Consider the following 27950-nt stretch of genomic DNA (forward strand, 5'->3'; position numbering starts at 1 on the left):
CCAACAGTCATTTAAAACTCAGTTCCGTTTGGATCTTCTCTTTGCTGCCCGTGAAAAACAGTGCCTTATTTGGCGGTTGGTTGATGAGAAGGAATTAGGCTCCTGTAGCTGAAAATTAGTTCAGGAGTTATAATAATAATAATAATAATAATAATAATAATAATAATAGTATTTGTTAAGCGCTTACTATGTGCAAAGCACTGTTCTAAGCGCACAAGGTGATCAGGTTGTCCCACGTGGGGCTCACAGTCTTAATCCCCGTTTTACAGATGAGAGACCTGAGGCCCAGAGAAGTGAAGTGACTTGCCCAGCTGACAATTGGGGGAGCCAGGATTTGAACCCATGACCTCTGACTCCAAAGTCCGTGCTCTTTCCATGAGCCACGCTGCTTCACGCTCTCAATCAATCAATCGTATTTATTGAGCGCTTACAGTGCTCTGCACACAGTAAGCACTCAATAAATACGATTGATTGATTGATTGATCGATATCTTCATCCCCGTCCGGGAAGAAATGAGGCCAGTTGTTATTCATACGAGTCCAAGAGTCATTTAAAACTCAGTTCCGTTTGGATCTTCTCTTTACCACCCGTGAAAAACAGTGCCTTATTTGGCGGTTGGTTGATGAGAAGGAATTAGGCTCCTGTGGCTGAAAATTAGTTCAGGAGCTATTATCGTACAAACCCATGTAAGGGGTTGCGGCATGTAGATACAAATGGATGGAAACAACATCCAGGAGTAATTTTTTTTCTCTCTCACTCCTGAAATTCATTCATTCATTCAATCGTATTTATTGAGCACTTACTGCGTGCAGAGCACTGTACTAAGCGCTTGGGAAGTACAAGTTGTGTTTCCTGCTTTTTAGATGTGGATGAAAATCTCCATTCACATCAACAGGTGTTTTGGAACAGGCAAGGTTTCCAGGATTTCATTTCAGCACCAAGAACACAGGGGCTCATCCCATTTTCCAACAAATTTTATTTACTCTGCTTTCTACCCCTGCAGTTTTGCGGGGGGTTTTGTCCACAAACCACTTACACCTTAGATCCTGCTGTTGAAAAAAAACAACCCACAGGGATCCGTTGGTTGGTTTTTGAGTTTTTCACTTTTCTCTCCTATTGCCAAAACCACTCTCTCCCTTATTTTCAATTTTTTTGTTAATACCAGACTTGCTCTTTTCTAGGGCGGCCAAACCTGAGAAATAATTATAGGGCGATGACTTCTACCAAGGAGGCGGTCTGTCCCCACTTTCTGCTTTGTGATGCTTTTTGGAGTCACGAAATTGCACCTCCCCAACTCTGCCCCCGAGGAGCTAAATCTAATAGCTCTGGAGGAATCTTTTTCCTTATGACAGCCATCCCAGTAGTCGGCAAATTCTCCAATCATCATCATCATCAATCGTATTTATTGAGCGCTTACTGTGTGCAGAGCACTGTCCTAAGCGCTTGGGAAGTACAAATTGGAAGTCCAATCCAACTGATAACCTCCTAGCAATTCCGCCGCCCAGATTCTGCGCCGCCCCGGTTCTAATTTGGTCACCTCCTGACGATGGGGTGGGAGAGGAGATTCTGCCCAGCCGAGGGTGTCTTTATATGTTACCAACTTGGACTTCCCAGGTGCTTAGTACAGTGCTCTGCACATAGTAAGCGCTTAAATACCATTATTATTATTATTATCATTATTATTACTCACTGCTCGAAGCTGTGAGGCTGTCTGGCTCAGGTGGCTCAGTCTCAGCTCTTCTCTTTTGGGACAGGGCTAACCTTGACTATCCTTGAGGCTCTGCACACAGTAAGCGCTCAATAAATACGATTGAATGAATGAATGAAAAGCAGTGGGGATTTTAATCAACGTCTGGATGGGCAGTGGGGGGAAGAAGAAGCACCCCGAGGCCGGATGAGGGCAATGAGAGGCAGAGGGTAGAAGATGGAGGGGGTTTCACTGCTGTCTCCCTGCCAGACTCGATTGGCGATGCGGTCTTGGAGAACTATATGCTGCCAACTTGTACTTCCCAAGCGCTTAGTCCAGCGCTCTGCACACAGTAAGCGCTCCATAAATACGATCGAATGAATGAACGTTTGTACAGATTTATCACTCTATTTTCCTTGTACATATTTACTATCCTATTTATTGTGTTAATGATGCGCATCTAGCTTTAATTCGGTTTGTTCTGACAAACTGACACCTGTCCACCTGTTTCGTTTTGTTGTCTGTCTCCCCTTTTTAGGCTGCGAGCCTATTGTTGGGTAGGGACTGTCTCTATGTGTTGCCAACTTGAACTTCCCAAGCGCTTAGTACCGTGCTCTGCACACGGTAAGCGCTCAATAAATACAATTGAATGAATGAATGAATGAACTAGCCAATTTAACAGATTCCTCCGGCGCTTCTAGCCCTCAGGAGGTTCCCGTTGGAAGACGGGCCTTATAAAATGCAGCTGGACCCCCGAACAAAGCGATTCAGAGAGTCGCTCTGCCCACAGAAGTCAGAGAGCGAAAGGCCGAGAGGCAGAGTCCACCACCGGTCTGCTTTGTGTCCTCCGACGAGTCGCTTAACCTCTCTGGGCCTCGGTTTCCTCCTCTGTAAAATGGGACTAAGACCGGTTGTGAGCCCCAGGTGGGCCTGGGACTGTGTCCAATATCACAGCGTGCCTTCGTGGCTAGAGCCCGGGCTTGGCCGTGGGTTCTAATCCTGACTCCGCCACTTATCAGCTGTGTGACTTTGGGTAAGACACTTCGCTTCTTTTTTTTTTTTTTGGTACCGGTTAATCTTATTATGCACATTTTGGAGGATGCCCTCCACCCCCGACTGGTCCCCGCCCCTTCAGCAGACCCCAGACGTCAGTCTGTTAGTCGTATTTATTGAGCGCTTACTGTGTGCACAGCGCCGTATTAAGCGCTCAGCAGAGTACAGTATAACAATAGTCAGTGAATTGTATTTATTGAGCACTTACTGTGTGCAGAGCACTGTACTAAGAGCTTGGGAGAGTACGATATAACGATAGCCAGTCAGTGAGTCCTATTTATTGAGCACCTACTGTATGCAGAGAGCACTAGGAAGCGCTTGGGAGGGCACAATATAACAATCATCAGTCAGTGAATCATATTTATTGAGCGCTCACTATACGCAGAGCACTCTACTAAGAACTTGGTGGAGTGCCACATAACAATCATAAGGCAGTGAATCATATTTATTGAGCGCTAACTATACGCAGAGCACTCTACTAAGAACTTGGTGGAGTACAACATGACAACAGTCAGTCAGACAATATAACAGACACATTCTCTGCCCACAACAAGTTTATAGTAAGCGCTTACTTCATACCAGATTAAAAATAATTCCAGAGTCCAGATCGCTATAGGTGTCGACCGTCTCATCTCTTAATCGGGGCTCACTCTCTCTGACGGTACTAAATGTTCCCCGAGTATCGACACACCCTAGGGGGGCTTCTATTTTTGTATCATCTTTTTAAAACATCATCAATAAACTCCTAGGCCCCAGTCAAGTGCCAGTTTACCTGTTTTCATTCATTCATTCATTCAATCGTATTTATTGAGCGCTTACTGTGTGCAGAGCACTGGACTAAGCGCTTGGGAAGTACAAGTTGGCAACATGCAGAGACGGTCCCTACCAAGCAGCGGGCCCACAGTCTAGAAAAATGAAAATGATAATGGCATTTATTAAGCGCTTACTTTGTGCAAAGCGCTGTTCTAAGCGCTGGGGAGGTGACAAGGTGATCAGGTTGATCCACGTGGGGCTCACAGTCTTAGTCCCCATTTTGCAGATGAGGTAACTGAGGCCCAGAGAAGCGAAGTAACTTGCCCAAAGTCACACAGCTGACAAGTAGCGGAGCCGGGATTTGAACCCATCACTTCTGACTCCAGAGCCCGGGCTCTTTCCATTGAGCCGCGGTGTTTTGCTGTCCGTCTCCTCCCTTCTAGCCCGTGAGCCCGTCGTGGGCAGGGATTGTCCCCATTTGTTGCTGAATTGTACTTCCCGAGTGCTTGGTACAGTGCTCTGCACACAGTAAGCTCTCCATAAATATGATCGAATGAATGACTCTCTTTGCCTGGGACTCCGAAAGAGCTGGGTTCTAATCCCACCTCTTCCACTTGTCCGCTGGGTGACTGTGGGCAAGTCACTTAAAACTTCTCTGGGGCTCAGTTCCCTCACCTGTAAAATGGGGATTAAGACTGTGAGCCCCCAGTGTGTCCAGCCTGATTAGCTTGTGTCTCCCCCAGCACTTGGTGCAGTAGAGGCAACGTGGCTCAGTGGAAAGAGCCCGGGCTCTGGAGTCGGAGGTCATCGGTTCAAATCCCGGTTCCTCCACTTGTCAGCTGTGTGACGTTAGGCAAGTCGCTTCACTTCTCTGGGCCTCGGTCCCCTCATCTGGAAAATGGGGTTTAAGACTGTGAGCCCCATGTGGGACAACCCGATCACCTTGTAAACTCCCCAGCGCTTAGAACAGTGCTTTGCACATAGTAAGCGTTTAATAAATGCCATTATTATTATTATTATTATTATTCTCTGTGCCTCAGTTACCTCATCTGTAAAAGGGGGATTAAGACCGTGAGCCCCACGTGGGACACCCTGATTACCTTGTATCTACCCCAGCGCTTAGAATAGTGCTTGGCATGTAGTAAGCGCTTGACAAATACCATCATCATCATCATCATTATAGCCTTGTGGCTACCTGAGCACTTTTTTATGGTATTTGTTAATTGCTTACTATGTGTCAAAAACAGTTCTAAGTCCCGGGGTAGATACAAATTAATTATCCTGCGTGGCTCACAGTCTGAGTAGGAGAAAGCACTTAGCACAAGGTATTTAATAAATACCCACCGTCATATCTGTAATTGTATTTGTTCTCTGTCTCCCCCTTTTAGTCTGTGAGCCCACTGTTGGGTAGGGACTGTCTCTATATGTTGCCAATCTGTACTTCCCAAGCGCTTAGTACAGTGCTCTGCACATAGTAAGCGCTCAATAAATACGATTGATGATGATGATGATTTGTATTGATGCCTGTCTCCCCCCACTCTAGACTGTAAGCTCGTCGTGGGCAGGGAATGTCACTGTTTATTGCTGTTGTTCTTTCCCAAGCGCTTAGTACAGTGCTCAGCACACAGTAAGCGCTCAGTAAATACAACTGAATGAATGAATGAATGATTATCGCCATTACGATCATTAATTAGGTGATGTTCTCTTTTCTTCTCTCGCTCTCTCTTTCTCTTGCTCTGCCCCTCTCTCTCCCCAGTCTCAGGTATCTGTGCCTCAAGGACAGAAAAAAAAAAAGGCCAATCTAGGCCCTTCTTAAATTACCGACATCAAAGATCTTACATCACTTCCCCAAACCTCCTCTTCCATCTCTCTCCTTTCTAACTTCAGGGAAGAAAAAGACCATGAGCCGGAACGTCTCTGCGCGGGACGGTGATATCTCAAGTTTGGGATACCTGGGAGAGGAGAAGGAAGATTCCCTTTTCCCAAGAAATGACAGGGAAGGCTCGCCGGTTCCCTATTCCAGTGTGGCTGTGATATCCCAGCTGCTGAATAAGGCCTTCGGGAGCCACGTGGTGGATTCCCACCTATTTCTACCTTCCCCGAACCGTCCGCCGCAATTCCGCACCGAAGATTCCACGGAGGACGTTGGAAGCGGTGCATCCCTGGGGGGAAACGGACCTGGATCACCGCCTCCCGGCCCTTGCTTCGGAGACTCCGACTGGTTCTCCGACGAGCCTGCTGGAGCGAAGCGGGCTAGGGTGGGAACCACCATACGAGGCACGGGCTTCCCCACCGGCCCCGGGCCGGAGAGCTTCCCGGGGGACAGAGGCGGCCTAATCCTACTCCGACCGGAGAAAGCCGAGGAGAACAAGAGGAAACGGAAGCAGCCTCGGCAGCGAGATCCCGACGGAGCCCAGTGGGCGGGAGACGGACGGGATGCTAAGGAGGAGGAAAGCCGCCAGTTGAGAGAACAGCTTCGGGTTTTGCAGGAGCAGTTGAAACAGCTCCAGGAGAGATTCTTCCCAATCCCAAGCCCGCAAGCCACTGAAAAGGACAGGGATCCCGTGAAGGTGAGGCCTGGAAACCACCAACCGCGCCGCGTGAGGTTGCCGGGCGGGAACCAGAGCCACGGCCTTCCCTGGACGGGCCCCTCCGAACCTGAGAAGCCCCAGGTCTCAGAAGAGGAAGGCCAATTTAGGGATCACCGTTTTCTGCCTCCTGAAGGGAGGAGCTTTTCGGAGACGCTCAAGAAGGAACTGACCGGGGCCGTGTCCCGGGCCGTGGACTCGGCGTTGGGCAAGCTCTCCGGGCGGCCCAGCCGCTTCCCTCGGTGGGGTGGGGGCTTCTGGAATTCCGAGCAGGGAAGCAGGAGCGCGTCTTGGGCCGCTGCGGGGCCCTGCGGATGCCACCCTGAGCTGGCCGACCGGAGCGGGAGTCAGGTCCAAACGGGGGCCTGGTCGCTGGGGCCGCACCAGCCCTGTCGTGGCCTCGAGCCCCCGCTCGGCGTCCCCGGACCCCGCCAGGACGGTCCCTCGGCGAGGACGTCCCCCAGGCGGGGGGACCACGTGTTCTGCCGGCCGCTAGGATCCGGCCAAAACAGCCACCGACACCTCGGCCCTCCTCAGATCTCTTCCTCGCCCGACGGCCCATCGCCAGGGTCTCCGGACCGGCCTTGGGGGGCCGGTCCGCCGCCCTCGTCGGCCGGGGGTCGACGCCAACACCCCGCATCCTTTGCCCCCACTCGGATGGGGCGTCTGCCCCCGGTGAAGGTGGAGTTCGGTGTCGCCGATCCAACGCCTTTCTCTTCAGTTCACGTATCCTTTCCTGGTTCTCGAGGCTGGAACGAGGAACGTGGCGCAGCGGCTCGAACCCGGGCCTGGGGTCATGGGTTCTAATCCCGGCTCCGCCACTTGTCTGTTGGGTGGCCTACTTCTCTGGGCCTCATCTCTGTCTCCCCCTTTTAGACTGTGAGCCCACTGTTGGGTAGGGACTGTCTCTAGATGTTGCCAACTTGGACTTCCCAAGCGCTCAAGAAATACGATTGATTGATTGATTGATCTGGAAAATGGGGATTGATTCTGCGAGCCCCATGAGGGACAGGGGCTGTGTCAAACCCCATTTGCTTGTACCCACCACAGTGCTCACTACAGTGGCTGGCACATAGTAAGCGCTCAACAGACAATAATAATGATGGCATTTGTTAAGCGCTTACTATGTGCAAAGCACTGTTCTAAGCACCGGGGAGGATACAAGGCGATCAGGTTGTCCCACAGATGCCACAGTTACTATTATTACTCTGGGAATAATTACTCTTCTAGACTGTGAGCCCACTGCTGGGTAGGGACTGTCTCTATATGTTGCCAACTTGGACTTCCCAAGCGCTTAGTACAGTGCTGTGCACACAGTAAGCGCTCAATAAATACGATTGATTGATTGATTGATTGGGAAACTGCCTGAAAAGAGATGCAAGAAGAGGGGAATCTGTAGCACACATTTAGCCAGAGAAGTAGAGTGCCCTTGTGGAAAGAGCAAGGGCCTGGCAGCCAGGGGTCTTGGGTTCTAATCCTGCTGTACCGTGTACCTTCAGTGTGACTTTGGGTGAGTCACTTCTCTGGTCCCTAGTTCCTTCATCTGCAAAATGGGGATAACTGTTCTTTCTTCTGCTTAGCCTGCGAGCCGCACGTGGGACCTGATTATCTTGTCTCTACCCCAGAGCTCAGCACAGTAATAATAATAATAATAATAATAATGATAATAATAATAATGGCATTTATTAAGCGCTTACTATAATAATAATAATGATAATGATGGCATTTATTAAGCTCTTACTATGTGCAAAGCACTGTTCTAAGCGCTGGGGAGGTTACAAGGTGATCAGGTTGTCCCACGGGGGGCTCACAGTCTTCATCCCCATTTTACAGATGAGGTCACTGAGGCACAGAGAAGCTAAGCGACTTGCCCAAAGTCACCCAGCTGACAATTGGCAGAGCCGGGACAGGGCTTGGCACCTAGAAAGCCCTCGGCAAATACCACAATTCTGATCATTTAGCCAGCTCTAAATTATTGTGTGATGCTGGGGTGGCTACAGGCAAATCAGATTGGACATAGTCCCCGCTCCACAGAAGGCTCACGGTCTTAATCCCCATTGTACAGATGAGGTAACTGAGTCACAGAAAAGTCAAGTGACTCGCTCAAGGCCACACAGCAGCTGAGTGGCAGGATTAGAACCCATGACCTTCCCAGGCCTGGGCTCTATCCATTACTGCCATGCGGGAAAGGGATCGTGTCTGATCTGATGGCCCTGTATCTACCCCAGTGCTTAGCACATAGTAAGCACTCAACCGATACCACAAAAAGATTTCTATCTCGTTCGCCATCACCAGAAGCAGCGCGGCTCGGTGGAAAGAGCCCGGGCTTGGGAGTCAGAGGTCACGGGTTCTAATCCCGCCTCCCCCAGGTGTCTGCTGTGTGATCTTGGGCGGAGTCACTTCACTTCTCTGAGCCTCAGTTCCCTCATCTGTAAAATGGGGAGGAAGACTGGGAGCCCTCCGTGGGACAAGCTGGTCGCCTTGTATCCCCCCCACTGCTTAGAATAGTGCTTTGCATATAGTAAGCGCTTAACAAATGCCATTATTATTATTATTATTATTACCACATGAGGTCGTACACATTATTATTATTATTATTATTATTACCATATGAGGTATCAATCGCCATTTCGTATGATCGTTTCCTTCTACTAAACAGGGAAACCGAGGCGCAGAATTGACCCCCAAAAGGGAGATGGACGATGAGAGAGAGAGAGAGAGAAGTTGGGATTAGATCACATCTTACTTTCCGCTCTTCTTTCCAATGGTCCCTGCCGCTTCTCACATCCGCATCCAAGAGGTTAATCTGGCAACCGACTCATCCGACTGTACACAGACAACTCTGTACTAAGCGGTTCAATCTGGTTGCCTTGCATCATCATCATCATCATCAATCGTATTTATTGAGCGCTTACTGTGTGCAGAGCACTGGACTAAGCGCTTGGGAAGTCCAAGTTGGCAACATCTAGAGACGGTCCCTACCCAACAGTGGGCTCACAGTCTAAAAGGGGGGAACGGAGAACGAAACCAAACATACTAACAAAATAAAATAAATAGAATAGATATGTCCAAGTAAAATAAATAGAGTAATAAATACGTACAAACATATATACGTATATACAGGTGCTGTGACTTGCCCAAGCTCACTCAGCAAGCAATTGGTAGAGCGGGGATTAGAACCCAGATCCTCCCATGCCCATGCTCTCTCCACTAGGCCACACTGCTTCTCTACTAATTAGTGATCCCACCATTATCTCTTTCCGGAGAGCTGTGTCAAACATTTTCATCTCTGCACGAGGATACTTATTGAGCGCTTACTGTGTGCAGAGCACTGGACTAAGCGCTTGGGAAGTCCAAGTTGGCAACATCTAGAGACAGTCCCTACCCAACAGTGGGCTCACAGTCTAAAAGGGGGAGACGGAGAACGAAACCAAACATACTAACAAAATAAAATAAATAGAATAGATAGGTACAAGTAAAATAGAGTAATAAATACGTACAAACATATATCCATATATACAGGTGCTGTGACTTGCCCAAGCTCACTCAGCAAGCAATTGGTAGAGCGGGGATTAGAACCCAGGTCCTCCCATGCCCATGCTCTCTCCACTAGGCCACACTGCTTCTCTACTAATTAGTGATCCCACCATTATCTCTTTCCAGAGAGCTGTGTCAAACATTTTCATCTCCGCACGAGGGTGCTTAATAGTAATAATAATTATGATGATGATGATGATGGTATTTGTTAAGCACTTACTATGTGCCAAGCACTGATCAGGTTGTCCCACAGACTTGCCAATTTGGGAGTGATAATTAGAAAGGTCTGAGCGAAGCCGTAGCCTACTTGTCACCCTACTTGTCCCGAGGCCAGGCCTGGTTGGTAGGAAATCTGGTCACCGGGTTTGTGACAGCTTTATGATTTCCTCCTTATAAAATCTTCCCGGCTGCGTCCGCTCACGTATCTTCCGCTGCCTGGAAGTGACGGACCGTAAGAGGGAGAGACCCAGTCATCCTCCTCCGTCCGCAACCTCGACCCATAAATCTAGGACGGACCCGGCTGACGGCACGTGGGGGAAATTTCTCCGGGAAAACGATTCCCTTGAAGTCATCGACACTCAGAAACCAGAGAGGAACCACTCTCCTCCACCCCAGACAGCTCACTGCCCTTCCTCTGTGACCTGAGGAGAATAATAATAATGATAATGGCATTTATTAAGCACTTACTACGTGCAAATCAATCAATCAATCAATCAATCGTATTTATTGAGCGCTTACTATGTGCAGAGCACTGTACTAAGCGCTTGGGAAGTACAAATTGGCATCACAGTGCAAAGTGCTGGGGAGGTTACAAGGCGATCAGGTTGTCCCACGGGGGGCTCACAGTCTTAATCCCCACTTTACAGATGAGGTAACTGAGGCCCAGAGAATAATAATAATAATAATGGCATTTGTTAAGCACTTACTACGTGCAAAGCACTGTTCTAAGCGCTGGGGAGGTTACAAGGTGATCAGGTTGCCCCACGGGGGGCTCACAGTCTTAATCCCCACTTTACAGATGAGGTAACTGAGGCCCAGAGAATAATAATAATAATAATAATAATAATAATAGCATTTGTTAAGCACTTACTACGTGCAAAGCACTGTTCTAAGCGCTGGGGAGGTTACAAGGTGATCAGGTTGCCCCACGGGGGGCTCACAGTCTTAATCCCCACTTTACAGATGAGGTAACTGAGGCCCAGAGAATAATAATAATAATAATAGCATTTGTTAAGCACTTACTACGTGCAAAGCACTGTTCTAAGCGCTGAGGAGGTTACAAGGTGATCAGGTTGTCCCACGGGGGGCTCACAGTCTTAATCCCCACTTTACAGATGAGGTAACTGCGGCCCAGAGAATAATAATAATAATAATGGCATTTGTTAAGCGCTTACTATGTGCCAAGCACTATTCTAAGCGCTGGGGAGGATACAAGGTGATCAGGTTGTCCCACATGGGGCTCACAGTCTTAATCCCCATTTGACAGATGAGGGAACCAAGGCCCAGAGAAGTGAAGTGACTTGCCCAAAGTCACACAGCTGACAATGGGCGGAGCAGGGATTTGAACCCATGACCTCTGACTCCTAAGCCCGGGCTCTTTCCACCGAGCCACGCTGCTTCTCAATGAGAATGTGACACGGCAGTTGCTTCTCAATTATCGGTGAGTGAATTCTTCCAGAGGAATCGTAAACCCTCCCCAGATATGCAAACATATTATCATTATTATTACTTTAGACTGTGAGCCCACTGTTGGGTAGGGACTGTCTCTATATGCTGCCAACGTGTACTTCCCAAGCGCTTAGCACAGTGCTCCGCACACAGTAAGCGCTCAATCAATACGATTGATTGATTAATGGTACTTTTAAAGCCCTTATCACGTGCCAAGCACTCTTCTAATCGCTGAGGTAGAGCTCCTGCCCTCTAGACTGTAAGCTCGTTGTGGGCAGGGAAAGTGTCTGTTTATTGTTGTATTGTACTCAAGCGCTTAGTACAGTGCTCTGCGCACAGTAAGCACTCAATCAATACGAATGAATGACTACAAGTCAATCGGATTGGACACAGTCCCTGGCCCATATCATCAATCGTATTTACTGAGCGCTTACTATGTGCAGAGCACTGTACTAAGCGCTTGGGAAGTACAAATTGGCAACATATTGAGACAGTCCCTACCCAACAGTGGGCTCACAGTCTAAAAGGGGGGAGACAGAGAACAAAACCAAACATACTAACAAAATAAAATAGAATAGATATGTACAAGTAAAATAAATAGAGTAATAAATCTGTACAAACATATATACAGGTATGGGGCTCACACTCTTCCCGTTTGACAGACGAGGTAATTGAGGCCCGGAGGGGTGAAGTGACTTACCTAAGGTCACACAACAGACACGTGGCGGAGCCGGGATTAGAACCCAGGTCCTTTCCGACGCCCCGGCCGCCTGCAGTTCGCAACAGTTGTGTCGACTCAGGCCGGACACGTCCCCAATTCCCAGCGGGTCCTGGGATCGCCTTCCTCCGGGGTTGAGATGAAGCCCGAACCACTTCCCCTGACATGGAATATCGTTGGCTCTCCGTGTCCCTTCTCTCCTCCCTTTACGTAACGCACTGAGAAGGGCCTGACAACGCAACCAAGTTATGTTCCTCAAAAATGCGGCTGTAATAATAATAATAATAATAATAACTGGCATTTGTTAAGCGCTTACTATGTGAAAAGCACTGTTCTAAGCGCTGGGGAGGATACAGGGTGATCAGGTCGTCCCACATGGGGCTCACAGTCTTCATCCCCATTTTACAGATGAGGTAACTGAGGGCCAGAGAAGTTAAGTGGCTTGCCCAAGATCACACAGCTGACACGCGGCGGAGTCGGGATTCGAACCCATGACCTCTGACTCCAAAGCCCGGGCTCTTTCCACTGAGCCACGCTGCTGTAGTAACTGTGGTACTTGCTAAGCGCCTACTCTGTGCCAAGCACTGTTCTGAGCACTGTTAATCGGGTTGGACACAGTCCCTGTCCCACATGGGGCTCATAGTTTCAATCCCTATTTTACAGATAATAATAATAATGATGGCATTTATTAAGCGCTTACTATGTGCAGAGCACCGTTCTAAGCACCGGGAGGTTACAAGGTGATCAGGTTGGCCCACGGGAGGCTCGCAGTCTCAATCCCCATTTTACAGATGAGGTGACAGAGGCCCAGAGAAGTGAAGTGACTTGTCCAAGGTCACCCCATTTTACAGATAATAATAATAACGATGGCATTTATTAAGCGCTTACTATGTGCAGAGCACCGTTCTAAGCACCGGGAGGTTACAAGGTGATCAGGTTGGCCCACGGGAGGCTCGCAGTCTCAATCCCCATTTTACAGATGAGGTGACAGAGGCCCAGAGAAGTGAAGTGACTTGTCCAAGGTCACCCCATTTTACAGATGATAATAATAACGATGGCATTTATTAAGCGCTTACTATGTGCAGAGCACCGTTCTAAGCACCGGGAGGTTACAAGGTAATCAGGTTGGCCCACGGAGGGCTCACAGTCTCAATCCCCATTTTACAGATGAGGTGACAGAGGCCCAGAGAAGTGAAGTGACTTGTCCAAGGTCACCCCATTTTACAGATAATAATAATAACGATGGCATTTATTAAGCGCTTACTATGTGCAGAGCACCGTTCTAAGCACCGGGAGGTTACAAGGTAATCAGGTTGGCCCACGGAGGGCTCACAGTCTCAATCCCCATTTTACAGATGAGGTGACAGAGGCCCAGAGAAGTGAAGTGACTTGTCCAAGGTCACCCCATTTTACAGATAATAATAATAATGATGGCATTTATTAAGCGCTTACTATGCGCAAAGCACCGTTCTAAGCACCGGGAGGTTACAAGGTGATCAGGTTGGCCCACTGGATGCTCACAGTCTCAATCCCCATTTTACAGATGAGGTGACAGAGGCCCAGAGAAGTGAAGTGACTTGTCCAAGGTCACCCCATTTTACAGATGATAATAATAATGATGGCATTTATTAAGCGCTTACTACGTGCAAAGCACCGTTCCAAGCGCTGGGGAGGTTACAAGGTGATCAGGTTGGCCCACGGGAGGCTCGCAGTCTCAATCCCCATTTTACAGATGAGGTGACAGAGGCCCAGAGAAGTGAAGTGACTTGTCCAAGGTCACCCCATTTTACAGATAATAATAATAACGATGGCATTTATTAAGCGCTTACTATGTGCAAAGCACCGTTCTAAGCACCGGGAGGTTACAAGGTGATCAGGTTGGCCCACGGGAGGCTCGCAGTCACAATCCCCATTTTACAGATGAGGTGACAGAGGCCCAGAGAAGTGAAGTGACTTGTCCAAGCTCACCCCATTTTACAGATAATAATAATAACGATGGCATTTATTAAGCGCTTACTACGTGCAGAGCACCGTTCTAAGCACCGGGAGGTTACAAGGTGATCAGGTTGGCCCACGGGAGGCTCGCAGTCTCAAACCCCATTTTACAGATGAGGTGACAGAGGCCCAGAGAAGTGAAGTGACTTGTCCAAGGTCACCCAGCAGACAGGTAATAGAGCCGGGATTAGAACCCACGACCTTCTAACTCTCAGGCCCGTGCTCTATCTATCACACCATACTGCTTCGGCTTGCTGTGGGCAGGGAAGTGTCTGTTTATTGTTATAGCGTACGCTGCCAATAAATGCTCAATAAATGCTTCTAGACTGTGAGCCCACTGTTGGGTAGGGACCGTCTCTATATGTTGCCAACTTGTACTTCCCAAGTGCTTAGTACAGTGCTCTGCACACGGTAAGTGCTCAATAAATACGATGGAATGAATAAGTAGAATTGAATGAATGAGCAAATAGCATGAGCGTCTGTATCGTGAGATATGGTCTCCCATGGACTCACATGCAATTAGTTTGGTTCCGTTCCTGACCTAAATCCGACTCGGCATCGGCTGCAAATTCCTCCCGGACTCCTCTTCCCTGTTCCTGACGACTTTCCCGAGTCCCGTCGGGCATTCCAAGCTGGGCTTCCCGCTTCCCCCACTCCCCCCAGAAGTTCCGATGATTTTTTTCCCCTTTTTTTTCCGCTGCTGGACATTTAGAGAGGGGAGGAGGGAGTAGAGTTTGGGGTGCGGGAGAGGGGTAGAAAACTATTAGCGGAGACCCAGTCGGGGGTCTTCCCGAAGGCCGGGGACCCCAAGTCCTGGCCTCGTTCCAAACAGCGGAGGGGGTCAGCTTCATTCATTCCCATTCCCATTCCCATTCCCTCCCTCTTTCACCCATTCCAACCTACCTGGGCTCATCTTCCTCCCTCGTTCCCCAGAAAACGGGGCCTAGCGGCCTCTGGCAACTCGGCCTCCAGGACAAGCTAGTTCCTTTCACTCCTTCACTCGGTCGTACTTATGGAGCGCTTACTGTGTGCAGAGCACTGTACTAAGCGCTTGGGAAGTACAATTCGGCGGCAAATGGGGACAATTCCCTCCCCAACAGCGGGCTCACAGTCTAGAAGGGGGAGACGGACAACAAAACCAAACAAGAAGACGGGCATCAATTGTCTTCTAGACTGTGAGCCCGTTGTTGGGCAGGGACCGTCTCTATATGCTGCCGACTTGTACTTCCCAAGCGCTTATTACAGTGTTCTGCACACAGTAAGCGCTCAATAAATACGATTGAATGAATCAATCAATCAATCAGTAGTATAGTTCCAACACTATGGAGATCAGGCGGCCCTCCCCTCCCCTCGAGAACCAGCGTGGCTCAGTGGAAAGAGCCCGGGCTCGGGAGTCGGAGTTCACGGGTTCTAATCCCTGCTCTGCCACTCGTCTGCTGTGTGACCTTGGACAAGTCACTTCCCTTCTCTGGCCCTCCAGACCGTGAACCCCAAGTGACACAGGGACCGTGACCAACTTTGTAGCTACCCCTATGCTTGGAACAGTGCTTGACGCATAGTGAGCGCTTAACGAATTACCATCATCACCACCCTAAGGAGCCATTTCATTCATTCAATCGGATTTATTGAGCGCTTACTGTGTGCACGGCACTGTACTAAGCACTTGGAAAGTACAATTCAATTAGGTTGGAGGTGATGGGGAGAAGGAGAGCGGCCTTGCGATTAGAGCCCGGGCCTGGGAATCTAATCCCGGCTCCGCCGCTTGTCTGCTGTGAGAACTTGGGCAAGTCCCTTCACTTCTGTGGGCCTCAGTTACCTCGTCTGGAAAATGGGGATTGAGACTGTGAGCCCCACGTGGGACTGGGATTGTGTCCAACCGGATTATCTTGTATCTATCCCAGCGCTTAGTATAGTGCCTGACTTAGAGGAAGCACTTAACAAATACCATTATTATCGTTATTGTTTCAAGATGTTTTCCAGTTCCTCTAAGGCACTTTGAACTCATCCCCGCTAATCAATCAATCAATCAATCGTATTTATTGAGCGCTTACTGTGTGCAGAGCACTGTACTAAGCGCTTGGGAAGGTACAATATAAAAGAGTTATATTCCCAATGTTCCAACCTATCAGTCAATCAATCAGTGGTATATATTGAGCACTTACTGTGTGCAAAGAGCACTGTACTAAGCACTTGGGAAGGTACAATATAAAAGAGTTATATTCCCAATGTTCCAACCTATCAGTCAATCAATCAGTGGTATATATGGAGCACTTACTGTGTGCAAAGAGCACTGTACTAAGCACTTGGGAAGGTACAATATAAAAGAGTTATATTCCTAGGCCCCGTTTGCAGCTGGGAGCCTAGCCAGTGGAGAGCATGGAAATGCCAAGCTAGGTGATAATAATAATAATAATGATGGTATTTGTTAAGCTCTTACTATGTGCCAAGCACTGTTCCAAGCGCTGGGGTAGATGCGAGGTAATCAGGTTGCCCCACGTGGGGCTCACGGACTTAATCCCCATTTTACAGATGAGGGAACTGAGGCCCAGAGAAGTGAAGTGGCTCGCCCAAAGCCGATAAGTGGAGGAGCCAGGATTAGAACTCATGACCAGATAGCAGAAGGAACTTATCCCTCTAGCTCCTCGTGGGCAGGGAACCCATCTACCATCTCTGTTGCATTTTACTCTCCCAAGCGCTTAGTACAGTGCTCTGAACACAGTAAGTGCTCAATAAATACGACTGAAAGAGTGAATGAATCAGCTTTAGGACTGAGTCCAATACAGATTCACCCAAGAGCAACATAACTTGATTAGCTTGTATCTATTCCAGCGCTTAGTACAGTGCTGCGGCCGGGGAACATGTCTACTAAAAGCTTATAACGGAGTTGGTACAGTGTTCTGCACAAAGTAAGCACTCAGTAAATGTTGCGGGCAGGGGTTGTCACTGTTTATTGTTGTATTGTACTTTCCCAAGCCCTTAGTACAGTGCTCTGCACACAGTAAGCGCTTAATACAATTGAATGAATGAAAGTGATTGATTGGCACAAAGTACTTAAAAAATACCAAAAAAAAAAAAAAAAATAGAAGAAGAAGGCTATGTCTGGCATGGCACAATTTGTAGCCTCTAATTTTTACGCTTCAAAATTTTAATGATTCCTTTGTCGCTAAATTGTCGCTGAAATCCAGGCAGGTATTTAAGGGAAAATGGGTTTCCCCAGCCTGGGATTTTCAGACTCCGGTGAATAATAATAATAATGATGATGATGGCATTTGTTAAGCGCTTACCATGTGCCAATTCTAAGCGCTGGGGTAGATAAAGGGTAATCGAGGTTGTCCCCCGTGGGGCTCACAGTTTAAATCCCCATTTTCCGGATGAGGGAACTGAGGCCCAGAGAAGTGAAGTGACTTGCCCAAAGTCACACAGCTGACAAGTGGCGGAGCCGGGATTAGAACCCACGACTTCTGATTCCCAAGCCCGGGCCCTCGCAACTAGGCCATGCTGCTTCTCTGGCTTTCAGTCTAGAGGGTTTGCACACAGTAAGCGCTTAACAAATGCCATCATTATTATTATTATTATTCAATCGTATTTATTGAGCACAAACTGTGTGCAGAGCATCATCATCATCATCATCAATCATATTTATTGAGCGCTTACTGTGTGCAGAACACTGTACTAAGCGCTTGGGAAGTACAAGTTGGCAACGTATAGAGACAGTCCCTACCCAACAGTGGGCTCACAGTCTAAAAGGGCACTGTACTAAGTGCTTGCATTCATTCATTCAATCATATTTACTGAGCGCCCACTGTGTGCAGAGCACTGTACTAAGCGCTTGGGAAGTACAAATCGGCAACATACAGAGACAGTCCCTACCCAACAATGGGCTCACAGCCTAGAAGGGGGGGACAGACAACAAAACGAAACAAGTTGACAGGTGAATTACAGTGCCTGACACAGAGTTGGCACTCAAACACCACTATTATAATTATTATTATTATTATTATTATTATTATTATTATTATTACAAGGAATGAAGAAAAGAAAAGGCAGAGGGGGTGAATGATGTAGACAGGAGCCAGAGGATGTACGAAAGGTAGCTTGCCTCCTTCTTCACCATTCATTCATTCATTCATTCATTCAATCGTATCTATTGAGCGCTTACTGTGTGCAGAGCACTGCACCAAGCGCCTGGGAAGCACAAGCTGGCAACCACTATTGTTATCATCATCATTATTATTATTATGTAATGGACAATTAGATACATCAAGGATAGTCTAATCACTTCTTTTAGAAACTCCTGAAACCATATTGGGGAGATGCGAATGGTAAAGTGGAAATGCTTGCACTAGAGCATTAGGTAGAAATTCAGTCCAAACAAGGGCAGTTGAATCAATCAATCAATCGATCGTATTTATTGAGCGCTTACTGTGTGCAGAGCACTGTACTAAGCGCTTGGGAAGTCCAAGTTGGCAACATATAGAGACGGTCCCTCCCCAACAGTGGGCTCACAGTCTAAAAGACTGTTGAAGACAGGACAAGGGTAACCTCGACATTTCAGTATTAGGATAACAATGGAATCTGTTAAGCATTTACAAAGGAGAAGCAGCGTGGCTCAGTGCAAAGAGAACAGGCTTTGGAGTCAGAGGTCACGGGTTCAAATCCCGGCTCCACCAATTGTCAGCTATGTGACCTTGGGCAAGTCACTTCTCTGCTTCTATGCTGCCAACTTGTACTTCCCAAGCGCTTAGTACAGTGCTCTGCACACAGTAAGCGCTCAATAAGTACGATTGATTGATTGATTCTCTGTGCCTCAGTGACCTCATCTGGAAAACGGGGATGAAGAAGGCTGTGAGCCCCCCGTGGGACAACCCGATCACCTCGTAACCTCCCCAGCTCTTAGAACAGTGCTTGGCACATAGTAAGCGCTTAATAAGTGCCACCATCATTATTATTATTATTATTATGTGCCGAGCTCTGTTCTAAGCGCTGGGGTCGGCACAAGGTAATCGGATTGTCCCACACGGGGCTCAGTCTTAATCCTGAGGCCCAGAGAAGTGAAGCGACTTGCCCAAGGTCACCCAGTGGCGGTGGCAGGTTTAGAACCCGCGTCCTTTGACTCCCGAGCTTGGGCTCTGGCCACTGAACCTCACTGCTTCTCTTTTTTTCTCTTTTTTTCCTTGACCTTGTAAATATAGGACGGTCTGACCCCCGGCCACCTGAAGAAAGCCAAGCTGATGTTTTTCTTTACTCGCTACCCCAACTCCAACATCCTAAAAACCTATTTCCCTGATGTCCAGGTAAAATTCATCTCTCCTCTCCTCCGCCGCCACGGAAGTGCCAGCTCAGCGGACCGGTGGAAACGGAATAAGCCCGTCGTGGGCAGGGGATGTGTCTGTTTACTGTGGTAGTGTCCTCTCCCGAGCGCTTAGTACACTGCTCGGCACGTAGCGAGCGCTCAATTAAAACGATCTACCGACTGGACGGTCCGAGTTCCCGTCCATGGCTAGATGGAAAACTGCAGCCTTCCTGGGCCTTGGTTTGGTAGTCGTAGCAGTCAATCGTATTTATTGAGCGCTTCCTATGTGCAGAGCACTGTACTAAACGCTTGGGAGGGTACGACAGAACGATAAACAGACGCATTCCCTAACCCCAGTGGGCTTACAGTCTAGAGAAGCAGCAGGGCTCCGCGGAAAGAGCCCGGGATTTGGAGTCGGAGGTCATGGGTTCACATCCCCGCTCCGTCAATTGTCAGCTGCGTGACTTTGGGCAAGTCACTTCACTTCTCTGGGCCTCGGTTACCTCATCTGCAAAATGGGGATGAAGACTGGGAGCCCCACGGGGGACAATCTGATTACCTTGTATTCCCCCCCCAGCACTAGCTGGGTAAGGGACCGTCTCTATATGTTGCCAATTTGTACTTCCCAAGCGCTTAGTCCAGTGCTCTGCACACAGTAAGTGCTCAATAAATACGATTGAAAGAATGAATGAATGAATAGTAAGCACTTAATAAATGCTATCATTGTCATTATTATTATTAGAGGAGGGGAGACAGACATTAATATAAATAAATTAGAGATCTGTACTTGAGTGCTATGGGACTAAAAGGGCAGATAATAATAATAATAATAATAATAATAAAACAGTACTGGTATTGACAGCTGTCTGTTTTGTTTTGCCGTCTGTCTCCCCCTTCTTGACTGCGAGCCCATTGTTGGGTAGGGACCGTCTCTATATGTTGCCGATTTCTACTTCCCAAGCGCTTTGCACAGTGCTCTGCACACAGTAAGTGTTACATGTTGCCAACTTGTACTTCCCAAGCGCTTAGTCCAGTGCTCTGCACACAGTAAGCGCTCAATAAATACGATTGAATGAATGATCAATAAATACGATTGAATGAATACTTGTTAAGCGCTTAATATGTGCCAAGCACTGTTCTAAGCACTGGGGTGGATACAAGTTAGATTGGACACAGTCCCTGTCCCAATAGGGCTAACAGGAGTCGAAGACGTGGGATATATATGTTGCCAACTTGTACTTCCCAAGTGCTTAGTACAGTGCTCTGCACACAGTAAGCGCTCAATAAATACGATTGATTGATTGATTGGGATCTCCGTAAAAATCGTACCTGGCTTTCGACCAGTGCGGCCTATAGACAGACCATAGGCTTGGGCGTCAGAAGGACCTGGGTTCTAATCCCGGCTCCTGTCTGCTGTGTGACCTTGGGGCAAGTCACTTCACGTCTCTGAGCCTCACTTACCTCATCTGTAAAATGGGGGTTCAATACCTCCTTCTTAGACCGTGAGCCCCAGGCGGGACGTGACAGTCTTGTTTCTACCCCAGTGCTTAGTACAGCATTTGGCACATAGTAAATGCTTAACAAAAACTACAATGATTATTATTATTACCTGGGTTTCAAGCAGTGTGGCCTAGTGGACAGAGCACGGGCTTGGGAATCAGAAGGACCTCTATTTATTTTATCAATGTTGTGTATATATCTATAATTCTATTTATTTTGATGGTAATGACACCTGTCTACTTGTTCTGTTTTGCCGTCTTTCTCCCCCTTCTATCAATCAATCAATCATATTTATTGAGCGCTTACTGTGTGTAGAGCACTGTAGTAAGCGCTTCTAGACTGTGAGCCCGTTGCTGGGTAGGGACCGTCTTTATGCGTTGCCAAATTGTACTTTCCAAGCGCTTAGTACAGTGCTCTGCACACAGTAAGTGCTCAATAAATACGATTGAATGAATGAATGACCTGTGTTCTAATCCTGATTCCGCCACTTGTCTGCTATGTGACCTTGGTCAAGTCACTTCCCCTCTCGGGCCAAGAGTTACCTCCTATATTAAATGGGGAGTAGGCCCTGCTGAGAGCTCACCTCCTCCAGGAGGCCTTCCCAGACTGAGCCCCTTCCCTCCTCTCCCCCTCGTCCCCCTCTCCATCCCCCCATCTTACCTCCTTCCCTGCCCCACAGCACCTGTATATATGTATATATGGTTGTACATATTTATTACTCTGTTTATTTATTTATTTATTTATTTTACTTGTACATTTCTATCCTATTTATTTTATTTTGTTGGTATGTTTGGTTCTGTTCTCTGTCTCCCCCTTTTAGACTGTGAGCCCACTGTTGGGTAGGGACTGTCTCTACGTGTTGCCAATTTGTACTTCCCAAGCGCTAAGTACAGTGCTCTGCACATAGTAAGCGCTCAATAAATACGATTGATTGATTGATTGATTGATTGACAGTGAGCCCCACGTGGGACGTGGACTGTAGCCTGTCTCCACCACGGTGCTTAGTACAGTGCACATAATAAGCACTTAAATACCATAAAAAAATCCAATCCTTACTAAGATCTTTAGCCAATTAACCTGTCTGCAGGCTGATTTAGTTAGCAGCCACTGTACACCATCCCTAATTCACCGTGGGTGAGGAATGTGTCTGATTATTGTTATATTGTCCTCTCCCAAGCGCTCAGTAAAGTGCTCTGAACACAGTAAGCGCTCAATAAATACGACTGAACGAATGTACACCAGAGCTATCAAGTATGTTTGGTTTTGTTCTCTGTCTCCCCCTTTTAGACTGTAAGCCCACTGTTGGGTAGGGACCGTCTCTGTATGTTGCCAACTTGTACTTCCCAAGCGCTTAGTACAGTGCTCTGCACACAGTAAGTGCTCAATAAATACGATTGATTGATTGATTGATTGAAAGCTCTCTGTTTAAAATAATGGGGTGATAAATTGATCGTAGGAAGGATAATGGGGTGATTCATTGATCCTGGGAATCTTGCACCTGTCTTCAAACGCAGAGCGATACCTCTCTAGGGGCAGAATACCACCGGAAATAATCTCTTCTAATGAACAATGTGATCGATTCCGCTTTTAAATAAATGTTGGAAAACATGTCACCGTGGCCATTTAAAATAGGAAGCAGTCTTTCATAAAAGCTGGAAGGACTTTCCTAGGATCAGTTAATCACCCATTATCTTTTCTAGGATCAATTTATCACCCCATTATTTTTTAACTCAGAGCTTTCCAGCGTGATTCCTAACGTCTGACGGTCAGGGCCTCCCGAGAATTTTAATCCCTGTCCCGCTTGATGCCTTTCATCTTCACAGTTCAACCGCTGCATCACCTCTCAGCTCATCAAGTGGTTCAGTAACTTTCGAGAGTTTTATTACATCCAGATGGAAAAATTTGCCCGACAAGCCGTCTTGGAAGGAGTGACGAACGCCAAGACACTGATCGTCCCCCGGGATTCGGAGATTTTCCGTTCCCTGAACACGCACTACAACAAGGGGAATGACTTTGAGGTAAGGCTGCTTGCTCGGTTCCCTCAAAGAGCAAGATCGTCTCTCCATTTTGGCGGTTGAAGACATTTTGGAGAGACTACCTTCTCCGTTACGATAATAAAAAATAATTACGGCGTTTGTTAAACGCTTACTATGTGCTGAGCGCTGGGGGTAGATACAAAGTAATCAGGTTGTCCCACGTGGGGCTCACAGTCTTCATCCCCATTTTACAAATGAGGGAACTGAGGCGCGGAGAAGTTAAGCGGCTTGCCCAAGGTCACACAGCGGACAAGCGGCGGAGCCGGGATTAGAACCCACATCCTCCGACTCCCAAGCCCGGGGTCTTTCCACTAAGCCACGCTACTAATGGGTGGTATTTGTTGAGAGCTTCCTATGTGCCAGACACTGTCCTAAGCGCTGGGGTAGACACAAGATAATCAGTTTGGACACAGTCCCCGTCCCACATAGGACTCACAGTATATATGTTTGTACATATTTATTACTCTATTTATTTATTTATTTTGCTTGTACACATCTATTCTATTTATTTTATTCTGTTAGTATGTTTGGTTTTGTTCTCTGTCTCCCCCTTTTAGACTGTGAGCCCACCGTTGGGTAGGGACCGTCTATATGTTGCCAACTTGGACTTCCCAAGCGCTTAGTCCAGTGCTCTGCACACAGTAAGTGCTCAATAAATACGATTTTAATTTACTTGCACATATCTATTCTATTTCTTTTATTTTGTTAGTATGTTTGGTTTTGTTCTCTGTCTCCCCCTTTTAGACTGTGAGCCCACCGTTGGGTAGGGACCGTCTATATGTTGCCAACTTGGACTTCCCAAGCGCTTAGTCCAGTGCTCTGCACACAGTAAGTGCTCAATAAATACGATTTTAATTTACTTGTACACATCTATTCTATTTCTTTTATTTTGTTAGTATGTTTGGTTTTGTTCTCTGTCTCCCCCTTTTAGACTGTGAGCCCGCCGTTGGGTAGGGACCGTCTCTATATGTCGCCAACTTGGACTTCCCAAGCGCTCAGTCCAGTGCTCTGCACACAGTAAGCACTCAATAAATACGATTGATTGATTGATCGATCTCAATCCCCATTTTACAGATGACACTAATAAGAATGGTAATAATTTTGGTATTTGTTAAGCGCTTCCTATGTGCCAGGCACTGTACTAAGCGCTGGGGTGGATACAAGCAAATCGAATTGGACACAGCCCCTGTCCCACGTGGGGCTCACAGCCTCAACCCCCATTTTACAGATGAGGTCACTGAAGCACAAAGAAGTAAAGTGACTCACCCAAGGTCACACAGCGGACCAAGCGGCGGAGCCTGGATTAGAAGCCAGGTCCTTCCACCTCTTAGGTCCGGGCTCTAGCCGCTAGGCCATGCTGCTTCTCATCTCAGTGCTCTGCACACAGTAAGCGCTCAATAAATACAACTGAATGATTGAATCAATCAATCATCTCTCATGTCACGCGATCAAGAAATTCTGTTGCTAGAGCAACTGTCTCTGCCTAGGGCCGACCCCGACTTAATAAAGAATAGTTATTATGTTTCAGAGAATGACCCAACTGCGAACATCTCCATTCCACCATCCTCTCCATACCATAGACTCCTCTTTGACATGTTATGTTGCCAACTTCTACTTCCCAAGCGCTTAGTACAGTGCTCTGCACACAGTAAGTGCTCAATAAATATAGTTGAAGGAATGAATCAATCATCTCTCATGTCACGCGATCAAGAAATTCTGTTGCTAGAGCAACTGTCTCTGCCTAGGGCCGACCCCGACTTAATAAAGAATAGTTATTAGTTATCACGTTTCAGAGAATGACCCAAGTGCGAACATCTCCATTCCACCATCCTCTCCATACCATAGACTCCTCTTTGACATGTATGTTATGTTGCCAACTTGTACTTCCTAAGCGCTTAGTACAGTGCTCTGCACACAGTAAGCGCTCAATAAATACGATTGAATGATTGAATCAATCATCTCTCATGTCACGCGATCAAGAAATTCTGTTGCTAGAGCAACTGTCTCTGCCTAGGGCCGACCCCGACTTAATAAAGAATAGTTATCATGTTTCAGAGAATGACCCAAGTGCGAACATCTCCATTCCACCATCCTCTCCATACCATAGACTCCTCTTTGACATGTTACGTTGCCAACTTCTACTTCCCAAGCGCTTAGTACAGTGCTCTGCACACAGTAAGTGCTCAATAAATATGGTTGAATGAATGAATCAATCATCTCTCATGTCACACGATCAAGAAATTCTGTTGCTAGAGCAACTGTCTATGCTTAGGGCCGACCCCGACTTAATAAAGAATAGTTATTATGTTTCAGAGAATGACCCAAGTGCGAACATCTCCATTCCACCATCCTCTCCATACCACAGACTCCTCTTTGACATGTATGTTATGTTGCCAACTTCTACTTCCCAAGCGCTTAGTACAGTGCTCTGCACACAGTAAGCGCTCAATAAATACGATCGATGATGATGATGATGATGTAGCTGGGACATTACTTGATTGATTGATTGATTGAGTCTCCCCCTTCTAGACTGTGAGCCCACTGTTGGGTAGGGACCGTCTCTATATGTTGCCAACTAGTACTTCCCAAGCGCTTAGTACAGTGCTCGGCACACAGTAAGCGCTCAATAAATACGATTGATTGATTGATTACTTCAACCTAAGCTTTCCCTTCTTAGCTGTAACCTTCAAAATCGTCTTGGTCCTCCGGCGATCTTAAAAAAATACTTCCACGTTAAGGATGTTCATATCGCTGTAATTCTATTTGTTCTGGCGATTTTGACACCTGTCCACACATTTTGTTTTGTTGTCTGTCTCCCCCTCTAATACTAATAATACTAATGATCGCACTTGTTAAGCGCTCACTTTGTGCCAAGCACTGTTCTAAGCGCTGGGGAGGATACAAGGTGATCAGGTGGTTCCAAGTGGGGCTCCCAGTCTTCATCCCCGTTTTACCGATGAGGGAACTGAGGCCCAGAGAAGTGAAGTGACTCGCTCAAAGTCACCCAGCTGACAAGTGGCGGAGCCGGGATTTGAACCCATGACCTCTGACTCCCAAGCCCGGGCTCTTTCGACTGAGCCGCATGCTTCTAGACTATGAGCCCGTTGTCGGGTAGGGACCGTCTATGTTGCTGACTTGTACTTCCCAAGCGCACAGTAAGCGCTCAATAAATACGATTGAATGATTGAATGAATGCCCGTAGGTCGAGGGCAAGTTGCCAATTGAATTTTTTTTTTATGGTGTCCGTTAAGTGCTTACTATGTGCCAGGCAAGACGTCATATCCATTTTTGTGGAAAATCCCTCCATTCGGAAATAAATGACAATGTGGACTATCGAAAATTATTAAGAACGGGCACATAGTAAGCACTTGACAAATAGCCCACTGTTGGGTAGGGACTGTCTCTATATGTTGCCAACTTGTACTTCCCAAGCGCTTAGTCCAGTGCTCTGCACACAGTAAGCGCTCAATAAATACGACTGATTGATTGATTTAAAAAAAGTCAAATCTGGTGAACGCAACATGGGGACAGTTGCACAGTAATCCCCAAAAATGTGAGTTATGTTTGCGCAGGAGCTTTGCATGTCCTCCTGTTGTGTCATTAAGCGCTTAAGCAGCGTGGCTCAGTGGAAAGAGCCCGGGCTTTGGAGTCAGAGGTCATGGGTTCAAATCCCAGCTCCGCCACTTGTCAGCTGGGTGACTCTGGGCAAGTCACTTCACTTCTCTGGGCCTCAGTTACCTCATCTGGAAAATGGGGATGAAGACTGTGAGCCCCCCGTGGGACCACCTGATCACTCTGTCACCTTCCCAGCAATTAGAACAGTGCTGTGCACCTAGTAAGTGCTTAGTAAATGCCATTATTATTATTAGTAGTAGTAGTACAGTGCTCTGCACACAGTGAGCGTTCAATCAATCAATCAATCATATTTATTGAGCGCTTACTGTGTGCAGAGCACTGTACTAAGCTCTTGGGAAGTACAAGTTGGCAACATATAGAGACAGTCCCTACCCAACAGTGGGCTCACAGTCTAAAAGGGGGAGACAGAGAACAAAACCAAACATACTAACAAAATAAAAGAAATAGAATAGATATGTACAAGTAAAATAAATAGAGTAATAAATATGTACAAACATATATCCATATATACAGGTGCTGTGGGGAAGGGAAGGAGGTAAGATGGGGGGGGATGGAGAGGGGGACGAGGGGGAGAGGAAGGAAATACGAGTGAATGAATGAATGAATCTCTTCTTCCCATTTTTCTGCCTTTGGGCGCGCAGGTCCCCGACCGATTTTTAGAAATCGCCGGTTTGACGCTACAGGAATTCTTCGAGGCGGTCGCAGCGGGGAGAGATTCAGACCCCTCCTGGAAGAAGCCCATTTATAAAGTCATTTCCAAATTGGACAGTGACATTCCCGAGGCGTTCAAATCCTCCACCTGTTTCCAGAGCCAGAATTAAGATTTACGGAATCTTAATCTACGGAACTGAGACTTTACGGATCTACGGAATTAAGATTCCCGAAGAGTGAGAGGCCTCCACTCTTTGTCAGCAGAGAGGAAGCATTATATGAGGTAGCCCTGGAGTTTAAAACACATAAACCGATAGATCAATACACTTTAATGAGCACTCACACTGGGCTGAGCACTGTACTATGCATTTGGGAGAGTACCCTAGCATTAGGGATCTTTTTTTATGGTCCTTGTTAAGCGCTTACTATGTGCCAGGCACTGTATAAAGCGCTGGGGTAGATACGAATTCATCAAGACTTCATCTTTTAGTCTGTGAGCCCACTGTCGGGTAGGGACTGTCTCTATATGTTGCCAATTTGTACTTCCCAAGCGCTTAGTACAGTGCTCTGCACAAAGTAAGCGCTCAATAAATACGATTGATGATGATCAGGTTGGACACGGTCCATAATCCCACATGGGGTGCACAAATCTTAATCCCCACTTTACGGATGAAGTAACTAAGGCACAGAGAAGTTAAGTGACCTGCCCAAGGTCCCCCAGCAGATGAGTGGCAGAGCCGGGATTAGAACCCAGGTCCTTCTGATTTCCAAGTCTGGCGCCCTATCCACTAGACTGTGCCGCTTCTCTGTTCTGCTTCTTTGTTAATAACAATGA

The 27950-nt window shown here is 47.3% G+C and overlaps 1 protein-coding gene across 1 annotated transcript in view; it reads left to right on the forward strand.

Moving 5' to 3' along the window:
* PROX2 (prospero homeobox 2) overlaps positions 1-27285 on the forward strand; it is a 36005-nt gene extending 8720 nt beyond the window's left edge. Inside the window, exons 3-7 of the mRNA XM_038765581.1 lie at positions 5250-5255; positions 5536-6807; positions 19192-19293; positions 22616-22810; positions 27106-27285. Coding sequence (XP_038621509.1) covers positions 5250-5255; positions 5536-6807; positions 19192-19293; positions 22616-22810; positions 27106-27285 — 1755 coding nt within the window. The remainder of the gene's footprint in view (positions 1-5249; positions 5256-5535; positions 6808-19191; positions 19294-22615; positions 22811-27105) is intronic.
* Positions 27286-27950: the final 665 nt, after the last annotated feature.

This window comes from Tachyglossus aculeatus, chromosome 23 (genome assembly GCF_015852505.1).
Source record: "Tachyglossus aculeatus isolate mTacAcu1 chromosome 23, mTacAcu1.pri, whole genome shotgun sequence".
Taxonomy (NCBI): domain Eukaryota; kingdom Metazoa; phylum Chordata; class Mammalia; order Monotremata; family Tachyglossidae; genus Tachyglossus; species Tachyglossus aculeatus.